The sequence below is a fragment of the Chaetodon auriga genome, chromosome 10 (genome assembly GCF_051107435.1).
Source record: "Chaetodon auriga isolate fChaAug3 chromosome 10, fChaAug3.hap1, whole genome shotgun sequence".
Lineage (NCBI taxonomy): Eukaryota > Metazoa > Chordata > Actinopteri > Chaetodontiformes > Chaetodontidae > Chaetodon > Chaetodon auriga.
Window position 1 is genome coordinate 895,001 of NC_135083.1, and position 22,500 is coordinate 917,500.

The 22,500-nt window shown below is 45.8% G+C and overlaps 1 protein-coding gene across 2 annotated transcripts in view; it reads left to right on the forward strand.

Moving 5' to 3' along the window:
• The window catches only part of kcnd1 (potassium voltage-gated channel, Shal-related subfamily, member 1), a 65,305-nt gene that overhangs the window by 15,538 nt on the left and 27,267 nt on the right, over positions 1 to 22,500 (forward strand). For both annotated transcript variants that reach the window (XM_076742043.1, XM_076742042.1), the window contains exons 2-4: positions 7,640 to 8,953; positions 12,367 to 12,612; positions 15,363 to 16,075. In XM_076742043.1, coding sequence (XP_076598158.1) covers positions 8,798 to 8,953; positions 12,367 to 12,612; positions 15,363 to 16,075 — 1,115 coding nt within the window. In that variant the 5' untranslated portion in view covers positions 7,640 to 8,797. The remainder of the gene's footprint in view (positions 1 to 7,639; positions 8,954 to 12,366; positions 12,613 to 15,362; positions 16,076 to 22,500) is intronic.

The following is a 22,500-nucleotide window of genomic DNA, read 5'->3' on the forward strand; positions in this document are numbered from 1 at the left end:
TCAGAGTGACATGTTTCAGATGGACATCAGTTCATCTCAGTGTCTTCAGTACAGAGTCAGTGATGGAGGAAGTTCTCTGATCATCTACTTGACAGCAGCTGGCAGCTCCAGCCAAAGATCAGCAGCAGTTATCGTGCTGCCCCTGTTTGTTTGGAGTGACCTTCAGCAGGTGGCCAGTTCTTACTTCTTAAAGGTCCAGCGTGAAGGATTTAGCAACATCTAGTGGTGAGGTTGCAGATGGCCTCAGCCTCCACCGCTGCTGCTGCTAAAATGTGAAAAATGCAAAAGGTTTTTTCTAGAGTCGGTGTTTGGTTTGGCCTTTCTGGGCTGCTGTAGAAGCATGGCGGTGCAACATGGTGGACTCCGTGGACGAGGACCTGCTCCCTCTGTAGGCATGAAGAGATCAATCTCAAGTGACAGAAACACAGTGATTCTTATTTTCAGGTGCTTCTGCATCGATGGAAACGGTGAATATTAAATTCTGTTTCAGCCATAAATCCTCCACACTGGAGCTTTAAAGTGTCCAACTTTAATGTTTGTGAAGCTGTTTTATTTACTTACAACACTGCCGGGTATCATAGTGTGTCATGTTTTCTGTGGATTATAATTCCTGTTGATAATCTGAGTTTGTGAAGTAATGTGTACCTAAATTTCTCAGATAAATGTGGTGAAGTAAAAACTGCAGTATTTCCCTCTGAGATGTGGTGGAGTTGAAAGTGACATAAATTAATGTTAAAACAGGCAGTGAAACTCTTCCTCCCGCAGACTTCCTGGTTCTGTTCGACTCGTTATTGATCGGCGATCAGAGAGCCATGCTTCCCCGTTATCGATCGGTGATCACAAACACGTTTTCTGCTCATTGATCAGTGATCAGAGACACGTTGTTGTCTTGTTATTGATCGGATCACAGACAGAACAGAGCAGAGGCGGCGGGAGTCTGATTTCATATTCACAGAAACGTTTGGCATGTCAGCAGAGGATCAGGTTACTTCCTGTTTGCTTTATTTTGAAATGCGCCGTATCACATGGAGAAAAACCCGATATCTGAAATTCATCTGTCGCTGTTTCACAAACAGATTCACAGTTACTCTGTGTGCAGAAAACACTGAAATCAGGTCTGTTCGGGTTCAGATGACATAATCCAGAGCATTTCTGACATAAATCCACTGGACCGAAGAGGAAGCTGTTAAAATGAACTGTTGACACTCAGAGTCAGTTCCTCCATCAAAATCCTCACTGTGCGGAGAAGAAGTAAATATGAGAAACGTATCATAGATTTATGAAGGAAAAAGTTGTAATTTCATGAATTTAAGTCAGTATTGTACTCGGAAAGTCATGATTTTACAAACAGAAAATCAGTATTGTCCAGGTGTCTTAATCAGCTGATTGTCGATCGACAGAAAAATAATCAGAAGCTATTGTGATAATAAATTATTCATTTAAGTCATTCGAGTTTCTTCAGTGTCTCAGACTTTATGTCTTCAAACAAGGATGTTTATTTGACTGTTTTATGAGTGAGATGATTAATAGAGTTAATAATTGTCAGATTAATCAAAGTGAAAATCATCAGCTCTTTAATATTATGAGGCTGGCTTTGATTTAATGGTTAAACAAAGAGAGAATTAAGTCATAACTGTACAAGAAAAGATTTTTTTTTTGTTCTCAGAATGAAAAATTTGTCCTGAGAACATCACAGCTGTTCAGTGTTGTTTAGATCTCCGTGTTGTTCGGGCACTAACACTCTGAGTGTGATGAGTTCAGACTGCAGACCAGATAAAGATGATGAAGAGGAGGAAACACTGCAGATATGTTCAGCTTAAACGTCCTTCATACGTCTTCCTCTGAGACATCTGAATGTACAGCTGGTGCGTGTCCCTCGTGTCTCTCAGTTGGACAGATGCGTGATACCCCTCCTATCGCAGTACTAAATGATGTATCTGTTTACTGTACTCGAATGTACAGAGGCTCATCACGGACAAACAGAACCATCATCAGGCATTAGAGGAGAAGTGCAGCCATGTTTGTTTGAGGCTTTTAAGATGAGCTGATGAAACACTGACTGACACTGAGATGAATAAGACATGAGCCGAGTTTAGCCGTGATGGAGCTGACGTCCTTTGCTAAAGTCAAAGTACTAATACACACTGAAAATACTTCATGTTTCAGCTGGAGCTCATTGAGCTCCTTTATATCCTGTTGGTGCTTCAATCTATATCAATGCATCAGATTCTAGAAGATCATCACATGTCTCCAGCGCGGCCGTCCTGTGAGAACCACGTATCTCCAAAAACTGTGACAAGCTCAGAAAAACAGGCTGTTTTCAGCTTTGTGACGATGATTTTCAGCTGATCCAAGAGGCTTTTTAAAGGGTCTATTGAGCTGAAGAAGACATGAAGGAACTCTTCATCCTTCAGTTCAGCTCAAACATTCAACATCAACACATCTGGAGATACGAGCTTTCCATTGCACAGGAAGGCCTTGAAACACTGTAATCTGAGCAGTACCTGGTAACTAAAGCTGTCAGATAAATGCACTGGAGTAAACCTTGAATTGGACCATAAGGACTTGAGTAAGTGTAATTAGTTACATTCCACCTCTGGATGGAAAGATTCAGGTCAGGCTGTTTGGTCAAACGTGGTGATTTCCATGTTAAAGCTGCTCCTCTCAGTCTGCAGTCAGACAGGAAATCCACGGACTCAGGTTCAGCTCTCACACAGTAATAACCATAAAACCAGCAGCCATCCCATTACCGGAAGCTTCCAGGACCGAAGCCGCCGCCGCAGCAGCTCAATGTGGAGGCGAATGCTGATCCCAGAGCTGTGGCCGAGGATAAAAGATATCCCGCAGATGCTCTGAATATCTGATGTGTGCTCAGAAACACATGATGTCAACCAGGATTCATTCATTCATTCAGACAGACAGACAGACAGACAGACAGACAGACAGACAGACAGGCAGGCAGGCAGGCAGGCAGGCAGACAGACAGACAGACAGAGAGACAGACAGGCAGGCAGGCAGACAGACAGCTGTTCAGTCACTTCTCCTGCAAGTCTGGAAAACAACAAATTCCTCAAAACAACTGATTTAAGTTCAGTACTGTCAGAACATTGTCTTCAGTTTCTCCTTTAATTAGCTCCAGATTACAGTCGTTTGCTTGGAAATGTTTCGGAACGACCTGCTATTTGATTAATTTGTCCAAATGAAGCTTTTCCACAGAGTCTGGAAGGAAAGACCAAATGGACGTGCACAGGATGTGAAAACGTAGTATTATTAATAATAATACTGCAAACGCTACTAACATGACTACGACAGCTACTGCAAACATTGAGGTTATTTTACCACAACTGAATGTCAGAGCTGTAACAAACAAACAAACAAACAAACAAACAAACAAACAGTGAACGTATAATGAGATTTATCAAAAAGAACTGCAGACTGTACTCATAACCTGAGTCCGTCACAGCGCCCCCTGAAGACCACAGTGTTCATCACAGCCACAGTATGAAGCACTGTGCTGATGGTTGAGCTCTTCTGAGTCTGACTGGTTTCAGACCTCAGACTGGGATTCAGACTGGGATTCAGACTGGTCTGGATTTGTTCTCCTTGACAGCTGGCAGCATGTTGGACACAAATTAGTACACTGACAGGCTGGGATGTAGAAAAAGTGTGTGTGTGTGTGTGTGTGTGTGTGTGTGTGCGCGTGCGTGCGTGCGTGCGCGTGCGTGCGTGTGCGTGTGTGTGTGTGTATGTACTTCTATGTGGCTGTTTGCTTTGCTTTCCATCCAACAGATTTTTAAATACTGACCTTGAGACAATCTTAAATAATACACGTACTGTGTATAATACACGTACTTTGGAGCGGACAGCAGGCCTCTGGTCGTCGACTGTGGTCTCACTTTCACTTCCAGCTTTACGCTGAGGGGTAATTGGCTTAGCAGTAAGACATAGATAGAAGGTGATAAATGCGATATATAAAGCTTGCAGAGGGTTGATCTCAGGTGCTCCCAGGCTGAGCTTCCGATCAGAGATGTAGATACAGCGTGGATGTGTTCCAGCACCGAGTGGCAGCGTTGGGGTGGGATCTCCTCTCCTGCTCCCTGTCACCTCACTACCTTTAGTTTTAATCGTTGTGAGCTTTCCAAATGCTTCCCCATAATGTTTTGTCCAGTGTCCTGTAGTCGTTTGTCTGTATTGATCTGTTGTGTCAGAAGCTTTGGACTGGATTCAGACCGTCCCCCAACATGAACAGAATGAATTTCAAAGACAGCAGCACTGAAAGTGTGACGGCGGTGCTGTCACTGTAACTCTAACTGATGACTGAAGTACGTTTCTTCACTCTGCTGTCTTCATGCTGTCACGGCGTCTCACTGACAATACGTCGGGATGTGATTTACGGCGTCCTGAAGGCTTTATGAAAGTCTTTTGCATGAAAGTTTAATCACGTCTCACTGTAATTCTGTGGTTTTATTGGCTAAATTGATAAGTGCAATGTATGCATAAATTGGTTTAGTAAGAAAATCCTATTGAATGAATGTATTGTGAATAAGAATCATGATGCAGCAGCCTCTCACAAGATTAAATTAACCACTTCATCAATTCCTCCCTGAATTCTGTCCAACGATACATGAAATAAGATATCAAATATATATAAAAGGCCTGCCGGGGAAATCAGATGCCCGGCCAAGAGGTCCTCTCCACCAAACATCATCAGGACAGCACTTCAATTAAACCACTGACTGATGCACAGAGCAACAAGAGGACGATCACAACCTCGGTGAATATTCAAAACTCACGTCCCGTTTCTTCCCAGCGTTAAGCTGTAATGTGGAAACAACATGGACGCTGCAAAGAGGACGTGTTGTATTTTAACTTTTCTGACTGATCTAGATCACTCTGCCGCTAATGTTTACGACCTCATGTCGTATTCCAAATGGTACGTAGCTAAAGATTTAAATGAAATGTGTGAATCACTAAAGTTTCTTACCGTCAAACAAACATTTATTTTCTGCGTCTCTGATGTCGGCAAGTCGGGTGCCAAACTTTTTCTCACCTGTCTGAGTTGTTGATCCGACTTGAGGGAACGTTCGCATGAATTTTCACAGTCAGGAGCGTTTTTTTCCAGTTATTTCAGCATCACATGAATGTGCCGTCACAGCTGTCATCGACAAACTGAACTGGATTTTATCCTGCAGACTTCAGAAGAGCTGCTGTCTTTGTGAGTCGAATAAAGGGAAATATCTGATCATGCTAAGCTAACTGACGTATTTTCTGGTTTAGTCAAATGTTTTAAGTGTACTGTTTAGTAACTTCAGGTATGTGGTTCTTTTTGTGAAATTTAATTTAGCAGATGTCAGGTCAGATATGTCGACCAAACTCCCTGTCACCTCTTTTACTTTGAACAGGGTAGATATTAGCATGCTAACGTTAGCTTTGCCAGCGGGTTCAGTTAGCTACACAGCAGTTACCCCTGCAGTTATTTGGAGGAAGATATTAAGTGAAAACTAATCTTCAAGTGAGAATAAATTATGAAATGTGACCTGAAACCTGCTTTGATTTAGAGATGATACAACTAAACGTAGTTAATGCTGACGTTAGCATGAGGCTAACTTTGAGCTGCTGAACTGCTGCTGACACTGATGACACTTCGCTCAAACGGTGGTTCTTGGTTTAAGATGTGAAGATGAAGATCCTGCATTCATTCCTGCTGGCAGACCCTGTCGTTGATGCTGACAGTTGAAGTTCTTGCGTTCCCCTCCGGTGCAGCAGGTGGCAGCATGTAGCATGTTAGCTGTAAGATCTATTGATGAGGAATCATTCACTCAAATAGAAGAAGAAGAAGAAGAAGAAACGTGAGAGGGATGGACTACCTGCCAAAAAGGCTAAAAGTTTGTGCATCACACCAAATGAGAGGAGGCAGACCTGAACTTCATGAAGAGCACCATCAGTCAAAGTCCTGCTTTCACCAAAGAGACACAGGAACGTCCTCCACTGAGGCCGTGTTTGTATAAGCTCTGCCATCCATGTTCATAACCGCCCTCTGCCGCCCTCGGAGCCCTAACCTCAACCCCTCTGACCACCTTTGGGAGGACTTAGAGCGCAGATAGCGAGCCGGGCCTTCTCGTCCAACGTCAGCGCCTGACCGGACACAAATTCCCACGGACGCACTCCAAAATGTTGTGGACAGCTTCCCAGAAGAGTCTCAGAGGGGTTGAGCTCGGTGCCAGTGCTCATGGTTTTGGAATGAGACGTCCAACAGGCTCCTGTAGATGTGATGGTCGGGGGTCCACTGACGTAGAAGATTCTGTAGCATCTTAAAACTGCAGCATGAAGAAATTAGTCCAATCAATCGTTCCTCTGTCAAAGTTTCATGTAGTATTGTTGTTGTTTATTAATATTTGTTATTGTTTTTCTATGTTTAGTTTTAGTCTCCTGGACGGTGAATGAGGACACTGTGGACACCGCTGCTGTCCAGAAACCTTTGGACGTGTCGGGAATGTCGGCAGCGATACTTCACGTTAAATGCAGTGCGACTATCTGACAGTGTCAGTATTTGCAGTACTAATGAGTAGCTGCAGCAATATTAGACGTGCTTAAATCAAGACAACGAAATGAAACATTGACTCCCGTCATTTTGGTCACTTTCTCCAAAATTCACCTCGATGTGTTTGGTATTCTCATGTCTGGAAACTTCCTGATCTCCGCTGGAGTCTGACATGAAGTTCTTGGACAAACAACTCGGACTGTAAAAATAGATCCCGGCGGTACCTCGAGTTCCTGAGTCTGACAGACCTGCTGTGACTCAAACCTGAAGAAGGAAAAGTTTTATTGCTCCCACTGTGGATTTTATGCAATAAACCCACGACAGTGACTTTTCATCTGACGAGGAGCAGTTTGAGAGGAACCCTCGTCGTGGCTGGTTTATCGAATGAAGAGCGCAGAGGGAGAATGAAGCGAGCGACGGCCGGCCGTGTTTCACTCTGCTGCTCCCATCATAAAAACATCTTTAATAACCTGCAGCTTTATATCTTCATCCTAAACACATGAACACCACTCCAGCTCCCGCATCTGTCAGGGGATGTTAGAAACAGGAGAAACGTTTGCTAAAGAGCAGATGTTTCTGAGATATTTTCATTAATGATATCACCTTTTTCCACATTTATGTGTTTAATAAGTGAAATCAGTCTCAAATCAGACGGCTGTGATTTTAATGTCTGCCTGCTGCTGAGCTCTGTGATGAATTAAGATGTCAGGCCACATTAAAAACACCATTTTTATGTGAATTAATCAGAAATATGACTCTGCTAACCCTCATCATAATCTTTATTTTCAGAGTAAACTTGTTATTTAGTCAGTCTTCTGTTTCTCCTCTGCGCCTCCTCTCTCCTTCCTGCCATCTTCTAGATTTCTGTCTCTTTTCTTTTGACAGATCACTTTCTCTTTTCTCCTCCTTCCTCTGTCTTCATCTCCTTTCCTCCCTTTCCTTTTTCTTTTCTTCCTCCCCTCATTCTTTCATTGAACATCTCCTTCTCTTCTTTCTCCATCTTTTAACTTCCAGTTTCCCTTTCCTTTCCTTTCTTTCCTTTCCTCCTGGTTTGTCTCTCACTCTCTGTCTCTTTTCTGTTTGTGTGTTTTCTGACAGGACGACCATACATGGACATGGTGTAAGGACGGCCTAACGCCTCCTCCTCGCTCTCCAACACAAAGCCGCTGTCTCTCGACCACCAACACTACCGCTAATGCCCCACCGACTCGAGCGAGAGAGAGAGAGAGGCAGTAAAACACAGAGACAGATAAAAGAAAATTAGACAGAGCAAAACAGCAAGCAAAAGCAAAACGAGAAAGAGAAGAAGAGGAAGAGGGAGGCTGCACATCCATAATCTCCACAGCGGAGAAACACTTAGAGGGAGGGAGGAAACACAGGCGATTCTGTCTATCTTGCAACTTCAGGAACCATCATCACAATTTAATAAGAATTTGAAAGGCTGCAGCGCTGCAACAAATCAGTCTTCAGAGGGAGAGAGGGTGGGCGAGAGAGCTAGAGACAGACTGAGAGAGAGAGAGAGAGAGAGAGAGAGAGAGGAGGCTGCCGCGAGGTGGAGGCCAGACACCAGAGTTTTAACGCTTTCCTATCTGGATTTATATCTTTTGGCTTTTTGTTGCAAGTCCCAGCGGCAATAAACCTGTGACGGCAATATCAGAGAATAACTTTATTATTATTTTACACACGTTCCGCCGTTCTCAGGCTGCTGAGGTTCGAGAAATTATGTTTTTCTATCCAGAGAGTCTGTGTTCTGAAGTGGAGGACTGACACTGGCTTCTAGGCTGACGTTTGTCATCTGCAATCGGACGAAAACGACCGAAACAGGAACTATTTCAGCTGAATCCTGAGAGTTTCTGGGTTTTGAGGCGTCACTTTACCCTGAGGGCCGCCTTGCAGGCCTGGAGGAGCTCTGCTGTTATTCTGGAGGGCGGCGGGACGACTCCGTCCCACCAGGACATCAGAAACTCATCAGAATAGAAGACGGGCCTCTTACCTGTCAGATGCATCGGCTTTCTCGCTCCTTTACGGCGTTTTTTTCATGGCTTGACACCTAACTGCCATCTGACCCCTCCCTCCGCCCCTCCTCCCCCCTTCCTCCCCCTTCAACATGTCCGACCACCTCCTCACTGGCTGCCAGTCAGGGCAGGAAAAGAAATTAGCAACCAATTAGTTCAGGCACGTATCTCAAATCCGTCAGCTCCACCCTCCTCTGAGGACAGAACTTGACTCTCTGTTGTTGAGACGTGCTGATGCAAGATGGCGGCCGGCGTGGCGACATGGCTGCCGTTTGCGCGGGCCGCGGCGGTGGGTTGGCTGCCGTTGGCCAAGAAGACGATGCCCAAACCTCCCGTGGACAACACGTCCAGATCAGATGAGATTCTGTACGTCAACGTCAGCGGGGTCCGGTTCCAGGTGGGTTACACGTTTCACCTTCATTCCAAGCCCAGCTCACCTGGGAAAACTGTCCTTATTGGACGATTTTGAGTTGGGATCACTGCCTTCATAACATGCCTGAATGAGGTCAAAAATCCAGCGATGTTATGAAGAATAACTTTACTGTCAGACCATGTCAAGCACGTCAGCTTGTGGCCTTCATCCCGCTGGAGCTTTGACCTCTTCATACTGGACGATTCCTCACCGATGTTTGGTGCCAGTGCAGGAGGTGGATTTATGTAGAGAGGTGGAAGGTGAATGGTAGATCAAATGGTAACACGTCATTGTCAGTGAGGGATTCCAGGGTTCTGCAGTGTTGTCCAATGGTATCCTTCCTTTCAACATTGGACAGACAGATTGTTTTTCCTTCATTTCTGCATCATCGATATTGGCAGATTGTACAAAACCAAGTTTTCCTTTAGTATTTGTGCATGGCTACTGCGGTATGGTTAAGGTTATGGTTGAGGACAGATCTCTGATGGTTAGCATGAATTATGAGTTGCAGATTCGTTTAATATGAATATAAATCCACAGGATACTAAACCTTGTCAACAGACAGGAATGTTGTTATTGGCAGACCCGACTCTAGACAACAAGGTTCCTGAGGCAAGAGCTATGAAACAAAGCAACGATCTATATATACAGTTTAAGTCCGTATCCAGCATAACTACATTAACGCATTATTTGTTTTATGAGGACATGACATCCCTTTGTTATTGCACCACCACGATGTGAGCGTAATGATTGCATGACATTGATAAACAGAACATTAATTTGCAGTCAACGTGTCTTCATACCATCAATGTTAAGATAAGATAAGATAAGATAAGATAAGATAGGACTCTATTGATCCCACACCGGGGAAATGTGAAAATAGTTTTTATCAGGTCAAAATAAAAATACAAAAGTTTACCAGATACAGAATAGAAAAAACAACTATGTCTATGTACATTTTGTACAGATTATAAAAGGATAAATGCCAAAGAATCCTGCTGCTGTGTTCCATCCAAAAACTTCCTGGATGATTCTATAAAACTCCAAACTTACTGAACCATGTTCAGCAGAATAGAACTGCAGACTCTCAGGGGTCGATGAGCTGCACTTGCATCCACCACCTCAGCCTCCACACCCACCTTCACAACCTGCACAGTTTGTACCTGAACAGTGTTAAACAGGTTCATCAGTTCCTCCTTACGTTTGAGGCTGTGCTTGGTTTGAGGTTCTGTCCGTCTGTCCTGTCTCTGTTTAAGAGCAAACCCTTCAGTGGGAGACAGGTGTCTCAGTCTATGTCTTAACGTGTTTTAGACCAACATTTTCTGCTGAGTGTCATCTAGAACTGGCAGCTCTCTTCCTTTAAAATTCTCTTGCACAAGGTTGAAGCCACTTCCCAAGGACGTCGTTTCTTCTGGTGAAATGTGGTTCTTTTGAATTTACATCAAGCCCCCGCCGTCCCTCTTTGAAGTCCAGAACACTTCTTTGACGTTGTGTTTCTAGAACTGCATCACCAGCATCTCCGCGCACACGCTGTGGACCTAAAGGATCTGTTAATGGCATTCAATTATAATTTCATCACCGGTGAATTGAATAAACACTGCAGTCCTTTGCTTATTGGGTTAATTAGAGTGTTCAGCTGAAGCTGTTAAGAGCAACAATTGAACAGCAAATTGCTCACACAAGCCTCACCACCAACCCACGGGGACGTCCAACCAATGACTTCCAACGTTTTGTCTTTTAAGACGCTGAAGTGGTCTTGTGTTCATTGTGCCGTCATTTTAAGGTCAAAGTAATTTTCTCCACCTGTGCGACAGTCTGCTCATGCAGAGCTGCCTTAATCTCATCATCTGTTTGTCTCCTTATCTTTCTCTGTTGCTTTAGTAATCTTACAGTGATGCTACAAGCCTCTGCAAAGAGATGCTGCTGAGCAGATATGATGTTTTTCTTTATCTTACAGACCCTATGTGCACATGAGCCGATACACAAGTACTCCTAGTTCTCCACATATTTAATAAATACTGACTTTTTTTGTTTGTACGGGAGGTTCTCATGCACAGATCTTATGTCTTGTTCTATGAAGGTTTGACAGCACCAGGTTCTTTCCTCACTTTGGCTCTAAATACTACATTACTCATGAGTAACTGGTGCCTCTGGTCGTTCATCCAGAGCCGTGACATCAAAAGGTTTACTGCATCACATTCAGATGCTGTAATCTGCTAAATATTTCCACGATCCATCCATTCACATTTATGAATCTATCCAACAAAGATCAACCTCGATTTCCAGCCACCATTAGAGAACTGCCAGAACCTGAAGCTTTCTGATTGGATGTTTGCTACAGCAACGCCCTGTGGGACTCACAGTGGACTCTGAAGTTATTATGGACACAGTCTCAGGTTATACATCCTTAAAAGTTTTTTAATGAAACAGAAAATGTCCAGTAAGAGTCCAAGTGAGTCAAAAGGTCCAGAACTAGAGATTGATGTTGCTCCTGATGTGCTCCAGCTCTGCTCCTGCTTCCAAGGCTGAAGGCTGTAAACACTGGACATCTAATCAGCGCATTGATGTGCATTTAGGCTGAAATAATAACAAAATGGCTCCACAACAAAAATAGATTTTGGTCCCTTTCAGGAATTAAGCAGCACCGAAGGACTTTCTGCTGCGGTGGCAGAACAAGGAGAAAGTTCTTGTCAAGCCTTTGACTTTGCCCTAATTTGTAAAAACAAAATTCAGCAGCTTGAAGTTCTGGTGATATATATAGAAATACAAACATACAGAAATGCTTGGTTTTAATATGGAATAACATCTGAGCATAAAACAGGCCCTGCTTCCCTTTTACCATCAGTGACGGTTCAGTGCTCTCATCTTACTCAGCGTCCCAGTGAGTCTTTCAGATGGCTTTGTGAGTCTGTGGAGGGGTCAGCACTGTATCTTTGATGTTAAAGCGGTTAAACTCTGTGTGATATTTGGTCTTATTCTCATGTAAAATCATTTCAACCACGACCACAAGGAACACAGCTGACAGATTCTGCAATTTTGTGAAGATTAAACCAACATCAACATTAAGTTTTTGCCAACAAATCAGAATGTTTTTTGTGCGTAATTTGGTAATTGTAATTACCAAAGCGAAGAAATGTACCTCTGTGGACGTGGAGGCGATCTGTGTCTTCATGAGTGAGCATTAAGGATAGCGTGTAATGTCACTGAAGTTCCAACAAGCTAACAGGAAGCTAACCTGTTGTTGTTATCTGTTGGCTTCATCTGTAACCTCAGCGTCTCTCATGACTCGTGAGTCCAGTGTACAGACAGATGAATTCTCCAGATTGAATCGAGCAGGGTGAAAACCTCCATGAGAACCAGAATGAGATGTTTCATTCGTTGCTCTTCTGTTTCTCCAGACATGGAAGAACACTTTGGACCGTTATCCCGACACGCTGCTGGGCTCCTCAGAGAAGGAGTTTTTCTACAACGAGGACACGCAGGAATACTTCTTTGACCGAGACCCCGAAATGTTCCGGCACATTCTGAACTTTTACCGCACCGGGAAGCTCCACTACCCGCGAAACGAGTGCATCCAGGCCTTCGACGAAGAGCTGGCCTTCTACGGCATCGTGCCCGAGATCATCGGAGACTGCTGCATGGAGGTAAACCTGCACTTCCTGTCCAGACGAGAGACGTTCTGGCCATTCTGTCTGTTTGCTTGTCTCAAAGTCAAAGATAATCATTTGCATGTTGCTGGTTGAACTCCAGGAGACGCTCGTCTCTGTTTTGTTGTTCTAAAAGTTGTAATGATTGGCTGACGGTGGACGCTGCCATCACTTGTTACCTGATAAGGTCACATTGTATCAAGTTATCAGATATTGTGATGGAAATATGGAGCAAAAATGAGGTTTATGACAAAGTACATTTAATTCTAGCAAACCAGGAAAAATGTCACCTATGCAAGCTGCTTGTTATTTTTCATGATTTACTGCTGAATATCGAAGTGGAGCTTAATGTGCTTTTGAAACCGTTTAAAGAGTGCAGGGACATGTAGAAACACTTGACTTGGCTTAGTATTAGCGTTTAGTGTCGAAAGATGAAATCAGAACACTTCTAACTTTAGACAGTTTGACATATTTTGACAAACGATAAAAGGGTTAGAACATGTCTGTATTCCACACAAAGGCTGAATTCACCTGCGAGATGTTCAGACAACAGCCAGCAGGTCGTGAAACGCTTGTTTCTGTTGCTGCCTGTAAAGCAGACGGTGATTTGAGGTGATACACATTCGGAGGTGTTACGGCACAGGTGGTGCTGCTGGAGTACTTCTCTGCTAAGCCTCACGGCTGTAACAGCTGTTATGTAAGACCCGCCCTTTTGAGGCTGGCGACTAATCACCTGTGAGCGTGACAGAGCTGCGGCGTCTCTTTCCAGCTAACTCCAGCATCAGAAAATATCTCTGATGATATCTGTGTTAGTTCGGTGGTGTTATGAGATGAAGTGTTTGCTGTTGTGTCTCAACGTACAGTAGCTGCTCCACGTCTTATTCAGTAAATCATCAGCACGGGCTGAGGTGGTGACGTCATGCAGAAAGTCATGATGCAGCCTGTGTGCATCACATTTCTCCACCTGAAAAGGAAAAGCGTTGTCCTGCACACTGGCCCACCGTGGAGGGCTCTTTATCACGTTTAATCCACCGCGGGGGCATCCAAGAGTAGTCCACCGTAACACAAACAGTACCGTCATGGCTGCCAGAGCTTGGAGGCCATCGACCTGCTGCGTGAAATGAAACTGAAGAAGTGTCAGACATTGTTTCTACATGTAGAATTTATCCTTTGCACAAAGGAACCTCAATTCAGATCCAGTGTGCTGAATATCAAAAGGCTCCAGGATTTGTTATCATTACAGAGACTCAGCTAGACGCACTGACATCATTTATTTTTCAAATGACACCCAAACCCTAATAAATCCTCACTCAGAGCAGCTTTTCCATGCAGTTAGTGCGGCTGCAGCGGCTTCACATTAAAAGCCCACCTTGCTTCCATCAGATTTCTGGCAGCGAGAAGACTTTTACTGTGAAACAGCTGCAGGCACATGTTGTACATGGACTCACTTCAGCTGGCTTGGCGTGCTTTTGTTTCTCAGATGGAGAGCGTTTTGTCAGTAAAGGAGGGAGCAGCTTCCAGCTTTATGAACCTCAGCACCACACAGATCATAGTGTTGTTCATTTCTGCGTCGTTCCTCGTGCTCTTCCTGTTCGTGGATGCTGAGATTTCTTCCCGGTGGAACGTTCGACCGCGATGTTGGTGACTCTGCCGCTGCATTCATTAAGTCTCTTTGGAGAAGAGCGTCATCAGCTCAATGACTGAAGTGTCAAAACATGGATGCATGTGAGGGGGATTACTAACCAGCGCTGCTCTCAAGCTCCATTATAAGACTGCAGCTCGTTAAGACAGCAGTGACGAGCCCTCTGAAGCAGCAGCAGCTCACATGCAGTCTGATTTGGCTCTTCAGTGCTGCTGATTTTGGCAAGCGTCGTTCCTCGTGTTTCAGCGAGTGATTTCTTTGACAAGTCATAAACAAGTTCCCGGCTCTCTCTCTGAATAACAAATCACCTTCAGAGCCTCTTCATGTCTCCATTTGTCATGTTAGACTTGTCTTCTTATAACCGACGTGTCCAGTGACTCGTTAACGGCTAATTCTTCTTTGTTTCCTCTCATTTGTTCACAAAGTGTTGATTCAGCTGTGAGATTCTAATTTCTGGACTTTTTTGTTTTTGCCTGTTCAGTACGTCTCCTCGAGAAACAGTCTGCATGGTTTTTATTTTTATCCCTCAAGTAATTTCACACATTCTGCTGTTTTCCTGCTACGTCTCGCCATCTTCTCTGCGACAGTCACTCTCAGTGTTTGTCTTGACTTCGGGGATTTGAGGTGAAATGTTTGAAGAAGGAGTTTAACCACCTTCTGGACCTGTTAGTCTGTGGGGCTCGATGGCTGCCGTTCATTTTATTACTGTAGTTAGCTTGATGTCTTGTAGCAGCTAACCTTTGTCAAGCTAATCCCAGTCTTATCTTACTTGCTGGTAGCTAACAGGAAAAGCTGCTAACCTCAGTGAACTTGAGAAAATTGCAAACCAACAACTGACAGGGCATGAAGCTAATGTCATATTAGCATGGCCAGTGATCATAGCACACAAAGCTAACAATGTATAATCATAGTATAGTGATGCTAAAGCAGGTCTTCAGGACGTGATTACGAGCAGCCAAGTGGACAAACTGTCAGCACAAACACAAAAGTCCTCTGCATTTGTTTCTTCTGAGCATTTCCTGTCTGTGACTTCCTGTTGAGCGCTGTGTGTTTTAACAGATAAGTTGGCTAAACTTGTCTTCTCCATCCCTTCCTGTCGGTAAAGGAATACAGAGACAGGAAAAAGGAGAACCAGGAGCGTCTGGCGGAGGACACGGAGGCCAACGAGGCGATGGACGCCCCCCTCCCTCCGCACAGCACCTCCAGGGAGCGGCTGTGGCGAGCCTTCGAGAACCCCCACACCTCCACCATGGCGCTGGTCTTCTATTATGTCACCGGCTTCTTCATCGCCGTCTCCGTCATCGCCAACGTGGTGGAGACCGTCCCCTGCCGGCCTCCCAAAGGCAGCGTGAAGGACCTTCCCTGCGGGGAGAAATACCAGCTGGCCTTCTTCTGCATGGACACGGCCTGCGTGCTCATCTTCACCTTCGAGTACCTGATGCGTCTGTTCGCGGCGCCCAGCCGCTGCAAGTTCATGCGCTCGGTGATGTCGGTGATCGACGTGGTGGCCATCATGCCCTACTACATCGGCCTGGTGATGCCCGAGAACGAGGACGTCAGCGGCGCCTTCGTCACTCTCCGGGTTTTCCGCGTCTTCCGGATCTTCAAGTTCTCGCGTCACTCGCAGGGTTTGAGGATTTTGGGCTACACGCTGAAGAGCTGCGCCTCCGAGCTCGGCTTCCTGCTCTTCTCCCTCACCATGGCCATCATCATCTTCGCCACCGTCATGTTCTACGCCGAGAAGGGCACCAAGGGCTCCACCTTCACCTCCATCCCGGCCTCCTTCTGGTACACCATCGTCACCATGACAACACTGGGGTGAGTAACGTCGGTTTGATGTTGTGTTCGCTGACTGCTGGGATATCTGAAGTTCAGCAGATCTTATTTTGCTACTGCTGACTGCAGTCGTCGTGTTCTGCATTGGGACATCATGGATGTGTCACTATTATTATTATTGGATACGGAGGAGAGTTTTACAGTCTGTTTCCACCATGAAAAGAGATGAAGTGTGAAGAGTGTGTGTGTGTGTGTGTGTGTGTGTGTGTGTGTGTGTGTGTGTGTGTGTGTGTGTGTGTGTGTGTTTGCCTCCCACTCGTTGCTTCTCGAGCATGGTGGTGTATCTTCACCCTGCTGCCGCCCACATGCACTCACTGCTGGCATGTGGATGGAGTGTGTGTGTGTGTGTGTGTGTGTGTGTGTGTGTGTGAGTGTGTGTGTGAGTGAGAGAGAGAGAGAGAGAGAGAGGATGATGGTGTCTTCGCCCTGCAGCTCTCCAGCACTGATCTATTATCTGCTGTTCAAAGAGCCTTTGGAAACATCAGAAATAGAGAGTGAGTCAGGAATCTGCCATAAGCTCTGATTGAACCGGCCATACTGCTTTTTAGCACGCACACACACACACACACACACACACACACACACACGCACACACGCACTTAGCGTCTCTTCTATATGACTCTGTACTCCTACCTCTCTGTGAATGGAGTGAAAGGAGATGAAATGTGAGTTCAAAGGTGTGAATGGGGAAGTGTGAATTGCAGTGAATGAATCACGGTTCAGTGTTGTAGTAAACCGACAGCGTTAAACTGTACAGAGCTGTGAACACTGAAGCCTTTCAGAGGCTTGGCTCCTTCTGTTGGATTAAAAACCAGGGTTTTTGGAGTAAAACGTATTTATATTCAGTGAAGTGCAGGACGAGGCGTCAGCAGCCTGAGATGTGTCTGAAGCGCCGCAGGTCCTCCTCATTCCCAGGACGTCTAATACTGACATTTTGTCGGCGTCTCCCGCAGACCTGTAATGCGTCCTTTAGTGTCTCCGTGAGACGCACCAGGCTTTCAGCTGACTCCAGTGTAAACTCATCTGTGGCTGTATGAAACGCTCAGAGTGAGGTGATGAATTATAAAGAGGAGGAAGCACAAGGACCTCCACCCAGGAGGCCAGAGTCCATGGCCAGTTTGAAAGCAGAAGTCAGCGCTGACTTTTAGATAATACACCAGAATTAACTTAACTTTGGTCACAAACGTGCCGCCACATGGTCACAAACGTGCCGCCACATGGTCATAAACGTGCCGTCACATGGTCACAAACGTGCCGTCACATGGTCACAAACGTGCCGCCACATGGTCACAAACGTGCCGTCACATGGTCACAAACGTGCCGTCACATGGTCACAAACATGCCGCCACATGGTCACAAACGTGCCGCCACAAACGTGCCGTCACATGGTCACAAACGTGCCGCCACAAACGTGCTGCCACATGGTCACAAACGTGCCGTCACATGGTCCGTCCAGAATGAGGATAACAAAGAGTCAGAGGCGTTCAGGGCTGTTGTGGAGTCTGAGTATCTAACACAGCATGATTTATCACTAATAATCAATAATCTACAGACTCACTGATAACTGGCAGAGGTAGTTCTGTTAGGACACATCGCTGACACTGACCTCAGAACAGTCAGCTGTTGTCTGACAATGATTCAGTCTTTGGGGGTAACGGTTGGTGTTTCGGGGTTTCTGGTGTCGTCGATATCTGGACCAAGACTTCTTGTTCTGTGCGCCGGTCGTGGTTTACAGGACGATTATTTATTAATCTCTATATTAACAGATGTCTGTTATATCGAAACACAAAGCTAACGACAGCTAAATTGTTGTCCAATGATGGATTCCAAGATGGCGTCTGGGCCAGTGAGTTCCGCCTCTCTCCTTCCAGACATGGACTGCCAACCAAAGCCCACTCGAACGTGATTGGTCGGACTACAAGCAGCAACCAGGACACCACAGGGTCCAAAATCTTGTCCCTGTTCTCCAGATGCTGCGTTCACATGCAGATTATCTGTTCACGGAGCGTTCTTTGACACATTGGAGGCTTTTATTCTGAAAGGCCTCCCCACCTCCTCTGTCGTCTTCTCCTCTTTTCTCCTCCTCTCAGTCTTCAGGTCCATTAGTTATCAGCAGGGAGAGGCCGACCTCTAAATGGATTCTCCAGACAGCAAAACACAACCCAGGCTTTTACCTCCCCTCCTCCCCTCCTCCCCCTCCTCCCCTCCTCCCCTCCTCCCCTCCTCCCCCTCCTCCCCTCCTCCCCTCCTCCCCCTCCTCCTGCTCTCAGTTACTCCCTGTTTCCTTGTAGGGAGTCTCCCTCCATTTGTCCTCTCTTCCTCTCCTTCTCTCTTCTAGAAGTTCATTCACGAGTGTTTCGTGTCATAGATTTCTCTTTACGATGAATTTGATCTTCTGTCTCTCACAGCTTCTCACACATCCACAAACTGTCCCAGTAAATTATTGATTTCATTGATTAGATCTGTGCTGATCACACAGATCCAGATGTAGGTCTCAGAGCTCAGGATTAGACTGTTTAAACCTGATGTTTGGTCAAAGTCACGTCAGTTAAAAACGCTTCGTTGGAGACGTCAGGTCGAACATCTAACAAACACAGAAGATGTGACAAGGACAGTTATTTTTTGTGGATTAGAAATGCTTCTCCACGGAGCCAGAGAGGAGGGGAGGTGAAGTGAGGAGCTCTCTTTCAGGCTCAGATCTCCTGCCAAATAGGAGGAGGCCACAGAGCTGCTCCTGGATGAAGAACATACAGGAGCTGCAGAGGTTACCGAGACCTCCTCTGCACAGCATACAACATCTGTCAGACATGAAGACACTTTGTTTAGCCGAACACTCGTCACTGAGTAACCTGTAGTTAAACACCTGCAGCCGTCACACAGACGTGAGCATCTCCAGATGAAACACGACGTTTATCCACGAGGAACAGCAGAGTCATCATCCAGAGTCCTGACAGCACGATACGTCATCTGGTCACATGGTTTCAAACTGCCATCAGGATGAGATGAGATAAGATAAGATAGGACTTTAGGATGAGTCCTGAGCTGCTTCAGAGCCGCAGACATGTTTTTATTTCACTTTTCAGATTCATGATGTGGACAGCAGAGACTCGTGTGAGGCTGAATGTCCATTAAAGTGTCTAAAATCAGACCTGGATTCAGTCTGGATGTAAAACGCTTGACCTGACGAGTGTGAACGGGGTCTGAGAGCGTGAGGAAGAGGAGATTTAGTCCTTTTTTTAGGCTTTAAATGCTGTTTCTAAACTTTTTACAGTGTCTTGATCAACTTTCAGAAACATGAATTGATTAAATTCAGCTTAAATCAATAGTTTTCCTTCTCTCCACTTCTTTCTCACTCTATCTTCATCTCCTCCCCCCCCCCACTCGTCTTCCTCTCTGCTCTGGGTGTTTTCCTCCTCCTCCTCCTCCTCGGCTGCAGTCCGATCTGCTCATTTGTTTCTCTTTGTTCAGTTTGTTATCGTTGTTTTTCATCATGCTGCTTTTATTGCTTTGCTCCTGTGTTTTATCACAGTGCAAATAAACTGGATTGAAATCATAAACCTACTGCAGCTCCTCCAGAAGCAATATATGTGAGGGGAAACACAATCTGCTGCAGCTCGTTCAGAGGCTGCTGCGACGTGCAGGCTGCTTCAGATAATCCACTTCTTCCTTCAGGTGCTGCGATAAAAAACACTTTTCAACTGAACAATTAATCGTTGATTTCACAGGGGAAATCTTTCATTCATCCATTAACAAGCTGAAACCATCTCACACTGAGCTTCTGTTGACAGGCAGCTGGAAAACAGAGAGTGGAGCAGTAAATTCTGCCCAATGTCTCAGTTTCTTTCAGACCGTTTGACCTCAGTTCCACCTGGTGTTGACCTGTGAACTGTCGCCTTTAAGTTTAAGGACAAACTCAGATCTAGAGCACATCTGGAGGCTGTCTGGTCTCTCTGGGATCAGGTGTCAGCAGCTGTAAGTGACAGCTGGACAGTTCGGGCACGTTCTTGTCAGGATTGAAGTCCTGGACCTGAGACGCTCCAGTCCACTTTGATTGATCATGTTTGGGCAGATGTGAGATATCGACAGTCTTAATGTCACGCCGGCGTTGAAATGGTGAAATTTCAGAGCAAATTGATCAATTTCACGACATCTGCAAAGCAAATCCTCTACGGTTCACCTTTGGTAAAGAAGCCAATGAGAAGCCAGACAGAGATGAGCTATGAGCTGTCCATCCCAGTCTGAGAGTACGATCCAGCTGTCCATTCGCTGTGGACACAGTGCTGAGCGAGGAGCTGCTGGATCAGGACGTGTCGGTTTCCTGTTTCTGAATGTAGAAACACAAGCCGACCAATCACAGCTCTGTTGTCTCCATGTGTCCCTTCAGCCCGGACAGGTAGTCACAGTTTTAAAGGCTCGAGTCAGCTGTTAAGACGCAGCTACAGACCCCTTTAAAAGAGGAAGCATGAGGGACGAGAGGGACAGCGATCGCTCCTGCACGCGTCACTTTATAAGAAATGGAAGAATAAAAGGAAGCGGTCCTCTCCTCACTCCGATGTAAAGCATGCGACACGAAAACGAGCATATATAAGAGCAACTTTACCGCCCTGCCGGTATACTTTGGCCGTGGAGAGTTTCAGCTGCTGCAGAGCACTTTACCATCGACATTATTTATAAGAACAAGAGGGGAAGCAGCCATTTCCTCTTAGGAACAGGATGTATATGAGCCTGAGAGCCAGAGTAGCAGGCAGCCTTATAAAACAGCCTGGATGGAATTATAGACCATCTCAACGCACGGCTCACACTGTTAATGTTTTAATGGGGGGGTGCAGAGAGGGTGAGGATGAAAGGGGGAGCAGGGAAGAAGAAATGAAAGAATCTAATCAAAGACAGAGAGGCACTGAAGGGAGGAGAGGCTTCGATGCTCTTTCCTCCATTTCCTGCCTGAAAAATCCTCCCTCTGACAGACTGGAGCACAAAATGGCCGCCGTGGTCCCGCTCAGGCCGTCAGACGTCTGTTGAGGACGCCATCCGTCCGCCGGGGTCGTCTGAGCAGCGTCTCGGCCGTAGAGCGGAGGTGAGCTCAGGTTTTGGTCTCTGAGCTGACAGGACGGCAGGCTAGCTGTTTCCCCTGCCTCCATCAGAGCAGCAGGAAGTGGAAACGGACCAATCACAGGTGTTGTTGTCTCAGTGTGACGTCTCTGCGGTCCCCCGGATTGTGGAGAATCTGCGCAAACTTCTATTTACTGTACATGTGGACATGCGATGAATGAAAAGGGACATGAGAGACGGACGCTCCATCAGCAGCGTCCTCAGACTCGCTGTGTTTGTCTTCATCAGACCACACGAACACCATCGCCAGCCCTCAGTCACGTATTGTCCTCCTGCCTCACTGATTGGCCGTGAAGCCTCGCTCACACAACGTGCTGCAGCGTTCGTTACTCCCTGAGTACTGCCCTCGAGTACAGCTGTGAGGTACTTCAGTACTTCCATCTGATGCTACTTCTGCATTTTGACCTTGATTACTCGTTAAACTGCAGATTCAGATTATTGTTATTACAAGATATAAATCAAATAGTAATGTTTTATTATAGATTTATAATTTTCACTGTCAGTAAGGGTGTGTGTGTGTGTGTGTGTGTGTGTGTGTGTGTGTGTGTGTGTGTGTGTGTGTGGAGTATTAAAACAGACACATTTCATTTACCTTGCATAAGAAAGCCAATGAATTAATCTTCCTCTGTGTTTTTAATGTGGATGAGCTGGAACTGAACCAGGTTTTCTGCTCGACCTCCACAGTGATGGAGAGAGAGAGGAGGTCATGTGATCAGCAGGTCTGGGTTTTGCTGATCTATGTGACCGTACATCTATCCTCTCCTCTGGCCTGTAATGGAGTGAGAACTCCACCACAGATCCATAATGGGAGAAACCAGCTGCCATCTCCCTCCGTGGAGGACTTCTGAGGGCCACAGCGTGAAACCGGTCGATAACCTGCGATCGATCAGGCCCTGGCAGTGAGAACTGGACTGTAATGAGTCTCTGATCTATGCTGCTGTAGGTCTACGCAGGAAGTTTGGAGTGTAAACAGTGGGCAGTAGATCTACAGCTCTGTGTGTGTGTGTGTGTGTGTGTGTGTGTGTGTGTGTGTGTGTGTGTGTGTGTGAGAGAGAGAGGCAGCATTTAGTGGTGCGCCGAGCTACATGCTAACATCGGCATGCTAACACGCTCGTGCTCAGCACCGTTGGACCGCCACCTGGACCTCACTGAACTGTGTGAAACAAAGGTAACTTCAGGTCGAGTTTATTTTCATCTTCCTCAGCAACACTCGGGTGACGTGAAAGAAAGTGATCCTGACGTCGGTCTGGAGGGATCACGTGGTCCGGCAGGAGTCTGGATGTGGTGACCTTTGGCCA